Here is a 6620-nt window from a genome sequence, read left to right on the forward strand (position 1 = left end):
TATATATATATATGTATATAAAATGTTAAAATATATGATACATCTAAGAGATGTAAAAAAAATCTTAACACAAAGTGTTAATGTGTTTTAAATGTAATTGGGAAAACTACATTAATACTCATCTGATTGATATAAAATGTTAATAGTTTTGAAAAATCGACGATTTTCAATCATATATGTTAGCAAATTTAGTTACATTTAATGTATTAACTTATAAATTAATTATAACTGCAACATAAACTGTATATTGATATCAAAATTCGGATGCTGAGGAAATATAATAATACGAAGACATCAGCAACAATATTTCCAGTATGAGCATTGCAGAATAATGAAATAAATTGGTGCACAGTGGGATAGATTGTCGATCGAGAAATTTACCCTCGAAAACGAATTTTATCGTTTTTATCGCAAGTATCAATAATTATTTTATACAAGTAATTATAAAAACAGTTTTTTATAGTTTTATATTCACAAATCTTCATATTGTTTTATGATTATTCTTTTCGTAATATATGATTTCGTTTAAATAACATTTTATAATAATAATAATAATAATAATATTAATAATAATAATATTAATAATAATAATAATAATAATAATATACTTTGAAAAATTTATTAAAATCTTTATTGTACAGTGCAAGGAGAATTAAAATAATTCAATGGTAGTTGTTTATTAAGCTTTTCATTACATATACATAGATATACATATACATATACAGCAGATGACATCAAAAAATTACATGTATTTCTTGACTATTTAAACATCAATGAAGTTCTGATAATTAAAACTATCTCATAGAATTTTTTATCTTTGTCACAGTAAAACTAAGAAAATGTCATTTATGATGCATTGAGAATATTTTTTTCTTTTCTTCTCGTAATACATTTTACTCGTTAATAAATTCATCCTATTTTTTTTTAAATGAGGTCACACATTGTATCTTTGTTTCTATATTTCATTAGATTTGTTTAATTTTGTGTAAAGCAAACTAATTATTTTTTGCTTTATTTTTCTTAGTTTTATTGCAACAATTTTTAACGATATATCTTTTAATAATATTATGTAAACAATGCGAAGGTTTTTGTTTTCAATATAGTAAACAACTTTATTGAAATCAGGTTTATTAATTTGGTTGCAACAAATACGTTTTCAACTTTATGCAAATCTATTTTTTGAGTTTATGATAATATGGCACATTTTAATAGTTCCATTATGTGATTAAAAACGAACTTTAAAATATTTAAAGAAAACAAAAATAACTAAAAAGTATAATTTCATATTATTTTTCTAAATTATTTCGAATATTAAATATTTTAATCTGAACCTTAGAATATTACTGAAAATTTCTTATTCCTCAAAATTATTTAGCAATATTTAAAATAATATTACAAAACAATAAAAATATATTGTATTTATATAATAAACTATTTTGAAATTAAATTTCATTTAATTAATATTAACTATCATAATATATTTCTATAAAAGAGAAATTATATCTAATAAATTTAAAGTATAATTAATTGTATATTTCATATTGCACTCTTTTATTCGGAAGTTTATAAATGTAAATCAATTTCTTTAGTAACTTCCATTAAAATAGACTTTTCATAAGAGTATATATCACATTTATTATAAAGATAGGAATAAATAATTATATAAAGAAAATTACAATATGTTTCACAATATCAGAATGTTAACCCACTTGAATATTTTTGAAATATTTATTTTTAACTTTTTGAAGAAAATTTTCCTGAAATCAACACTAAAAAGATATGTATTTGAAATAAATTTATGATAAATAACACTGTGACTATTTAAGACCACTTTTTTGGTTAATATATGTGTTTTAATAAAAGCTTTGATGAAAGAAAGGTAACAAGAAATTATTGAAGATATTAACTAGATGTTACTATGCAAGAATTATTGCTTATTAGAAAAAGATTTGATTTTTAAATTATAAAATTGTTTAATAATTAAAACAATTAAAAATTTATTCGAGGTAGTAACGTTGAATGATTTGTTTTCTATTATGTTTGTATATCATTAACTTAAAAATTTTAAATAATTAAAAAATGTTCAAGTATTCGGATATTATTAATCCTCGAAATTCTTTCGAAATTAACTAAAAATTATTTTTATTAAAATAATTCATAATATATTGTTTTATTTAACATTATTCTTCTTAATTGCTTTGGTAAACATCATTTAAGATTTAATTTCTTTTGTTCTATCTTTACTACTTTTTACTTTTAATATAACTTTTTAGAGTTGATATTTATAAACTCTATATATATATATAAATTAAATTAAATTACATATCAATTCTAAATTATATATTAAACAAATATAAGTAAATTGAAAAAAATAAATGAATACATTAGAAAATAATTATTATTAACTATAATTAATAATATTCATTTGATAACAATTTGTACAAGACTATGTGGGAAAGCACATTTTCATTCTTAATATTAATTATGATTTAATTCATTGAATTAATTTATAATTGTACCCAAAAAATTAATCGAATATTTGAAGTAATAAATGCATTATTATCAAATAATGTTATAGCATGTTAAATTGAATGAATGACTAGTATGTTTAAGAAATTATGATTCACATATAATTAGTATTGCTAATAAACTTGTAATTATTTATCTTTGATTCCTTTTTATATATCTATAAAGAAATTACGTCGTGTTTTAATAATAAGAAATAAAAAATACATTTAAATTTATTTTAATAGCTTTAAATTAAAATTATAGCTATACTTTATTACAAGCAAATGAGTGCAAATGTAATTAACATATTTTCATGTAAAAATGATATAAGCCTTTTTGAAAAAATAAATAATTGCATGTACAAACTTATAGTTGACTCATCTTATATTATTTTTTATATTTTTATAAAATCAAATACTAATTTGGGAATGTAATGAATTTTAGTACTTACTGTATAAAAGAAAGAAACTTTGTAATTAAACATTTTAATTAAAAACTAATAATAACAATTCATTGAATACTTATTCAGGAATGCAATATTTCTATTTGAAATGTAAATTACATAAAAGGAATGTAAATAAAAAAAATTTTGTTCATACAATGCATTAATCTTCTTGATACCTGAGGATCTTGGTAACAGTACGAGTTAAAGGAAAGCTTTCATTGAATTTACATGTATTATTCCAATCATCAACATTTAAAGATAATATCATTGCACCTCCAAAATTATTTGCACGAATCCATTTAGCCTAAAACATAGTACATAATAACTTATTACAATGTTTTTGATCTTTGCATAAATCTAATTTTATAAAAATATTTTTAAAATTTTACTAATTTTATAAAAATTTGCAACATATATTAATTACAGAAATATTAAAATTTAATTTATGAAAGCAAAAATATGTAAATACCTTATAATAAACACTTGTAATATCATCATAAGAAATCCATTCTTTGTCTTTGTAAGCATACGGAACTTTGCTTTTGTGTTCAAAAACAGTTTTTGCACCATGTTGAAGGAATTTACAAATTATTGGATAAGAAACAAAACCCATGAAACCTAATTTTCCAAAACCATTTGCTGGTGCGAATATATCGTGATTTTGCGAATTATCTAGTTTGTAAGTGTGGCCATAAGTAGGAATCCCAACAATTATCTTTTCTCTTGGCATTCCCTTTAAAAGCCAGTAATGAGCCGAAAAATTAACATTTAAAGTAGAAAGATAGCCAGATTCAGTAATATGTGAGAAAAGTGGTGCATTGAGCCCAGTAATTGGATAGTACCATACATAAAAATGGTAGTCATATGACATTAAATTCACAAAATCCACATACCTAAACAATACAAAATTGTGTATAAATATTTATAGAAACATAGTATTTTTTAATAGTAATTTAAAATAGTAAATATTTTATTGTTAGTAAAAAAATTTAAAATATTTTTTGAGTTAAAATGACTTAATTATTAAAATATTTTGATATTTATAACAACAATTAATTAAGTATTCGTTATTATTAGACTATTATAATTATCTAATGTTGTAGAAAATACTTTATGTATCATTTATTTACTTTGCCATTTCTAAAACTATGTAGCTTTGATCAACAATGGCTTGTGGGGCAGCTACTGCAACAGAAAGAATCAATGTTTCTTTAGCGCGATAAAATTCTCTCCGCAATTCCTCTAATAATTGTAAGAAACGAATTTTTTCTCGTTCATCAGCACCAAGCCATGCAGGAAATTCCCAATCTAAGTCTAGTCCATCAAAACCAAATGTCTTTGTCACATTTAAAACCGATTTTATAAATCTATGAAAAAGGATTTAGTATTTTCAATACATTTTATATACAAACACTTAAAATAAAAAATAATGGAAATTACCTTTTTCTATTTGCATGATTTTTTACCATTTCTGAGAAACCTAAATGGAGCTCATTACTTCCACCAACACTGATCATGACCCTTAATTCAGGTTGCAGCTTTTTCAAGGCAATAACTTCCTTGTAAACAGATGAATTGCTACCCAAATCGAGACTACAATTCACCACGCCCGCAAAACCCATGATAATATGCGTACAAAGATTAGGGTCAATGTGCGACGGACTGAGCTCCCAGAGCGTGTTCAGGTCGCCCGGTATGGTGTAATAACAGACAATGATCTGCCTATGAAAAAGAAAAACATTTTTTTTTATACCTTCACTGTTATCTTTTAATATTTAAAATTACCAACAATAATGATAATAGTTATCAACTTTTTCTTGAAGAATACATTATAAAACAAATTATTAGTAAGTAATTACCCTGAGGAATTGGTGTAGAACTGCTGCGGCGCACCGATGCTGTTGTTCCGGTCCGCATTCTGGTTCTCCTTCGTCGACTCGGCGTACATCCAAGCCCTACGTAACCACGTAGCAGTCTTGGCATCGTTAAGTAGTCTTATTGTATCAAATTTAGGAACAGTAATGACAAGATATACTATCCACGAACGTATTACAAAAAGACCTCCAATTGCAAAAAATACTAATACCAAGCACAGAACTCGTGTTATCCAACAAGGTCTAAAAACATAATCAAAGTTCATATAAACTTTTAGATCTGAATTACTGATATGATTATACTTCATATGATATAAAAATATATGTAATAAATTTAATTAAGTTTTATTTTAGCTTGAAAAATATATAATTTTTTATAATTGAAGTTATATAAAACATGAATATGCACTTTATTTTATGTACATTTATACTTAGTTTAATCTATGAAAGCGTTTTGTATCACAGTATATATAGAATAATCAATAACCACACCTGTAACTTTTGACATATACTTATATGTTCATAGATATAACTTAATACACAAAAAGAAAGATATAAAAATGGGTATTACAAATTTAATACTCATATACTACATGATAATTAATAGTATTGATATAAAACCAAGTACAATTACAGCATTTAACAATAATAAGCAAGATTTATATTTAACTATAAGTATACTATTAATATATGATGTAACATATGTTTTTGTTTTAAGATAAAAGAATAGAAATAATAAATGATATAAATGACAGTTGTGAAGAAATACATTTACTAGTTATTTGGGTAGAATATATTACAATAACTTTTGAAAATTATATATTGATAACTATTATATATTGCCTAAGAGATAAAAAATTTATTAATGTAAACTTTATTATTCTGTATATATTATTATCGACTATAGGTATATGTTTTAGGTATTTATCTATATTTATTTAATTTATTTTTTTGGTATATACATATACTCCTTCGAGTAATATTATAAATGATGACAGTCTATAATATAATAAAGTAGATTCTAACTGTGCATTTGAAAAATATGATTAATAATAAAAAAAAGTAATAATTATATTTAAAACGATTCATTTCTGATACCTATGTAATAATAAGATACAAAATTTTAATACCAATTTATAAATGTAAATCTTTTATCGATAAATTATCGATTAGATTTATTATATGATATGTAAATAAAAATCAAGTTATTTCTATAGAATCATATTAAATATTATAATTATGAAATTTATATATTTGCAGATGTAGTATAGATATATTCAAAAAGAAATTAAGAATAAAAAAAGGCAACTCACGGTCGAACGTCTTTTAACAATTCATACTTGGCCTGTGGCACTGGAATTTGGTTAACCATTGAGCGTATAATGTTCGTCAAGATTGACGCTTGAGGACGCTAGCCTTTGAGAAAGGCTTACACCACTTTTACTATTACGCCCAATGTGATATGATATACTGCATGCATATATATACCTACAAGTATAATTTCAGGGAGAGTAGAATTTTACTTGCGCACTGTTTGAACGAAGAGAAAGCGGGAATATTTAAAATTCCTCTTCTTTCCATCTTAATTTCTATATCATTCTTTTACTAAAATTGCAAGAATGATGCAGTGAATGTTAAAAGGTACAATTCATATTATTGATTATTTATATGAATTTAATACTTTTAAAAAATGATACAAAAACTTTAATCTTTTCTTATTTTTTTTTTTTATTATAGATTTATTGGAAAATTAATCATAAATCATAAATATGCCTACAAGGTATGCATATATA

At 23.0% G+C, this 6620-nt stretch overlaps 1 protein-coding gene across 1 annotated transcript; it reads right to left on the minus strand.

Moving 5' to 3' along the window:
• Positions 1–3113: 3113 nt before the first annotated feature.
• On the minus strand, positions 3114–6265 carry LOC108547551 (chitinase-3-like protein 2). Its single transcript, XM_017900129.1, has 6 exons — positions 6141–6265; positions 4813–5070; positions 4394–4675; positions 4084–4320; positions 3423–3846; positions 3114–3257 (listed from the first exon to the last, which is right to left on the minus strand). The coding sequence occupies exons 1-6, from the start codon at positions 6197–6199 to the stop codon at positions 3114–3116; spliced, it is 1404 nt and encodes a 467-aa protein (XP_017755618.1). The 5' UTR covers positions 6200–6265.
• Between the last annotated feature and the right edge of the window lie 355 nt (positions 6266–6620).

The sequence above is a fragment of the Eufriesea mexicana genome, unplaced genomic scaffold (assembly GCF_001483705.2).
Source record: "Eufriesea mexicana isolate 0111107269 unplaced genomic scaffold, ASM148370v2 scaffold1121, whole genome shotgun sequence".
NCBI lineage: Eukaryota > Metazoa > Arthropoda > Insecta > Hymenoptera > Apidae > Eufriesea > Eufriesea mexicana.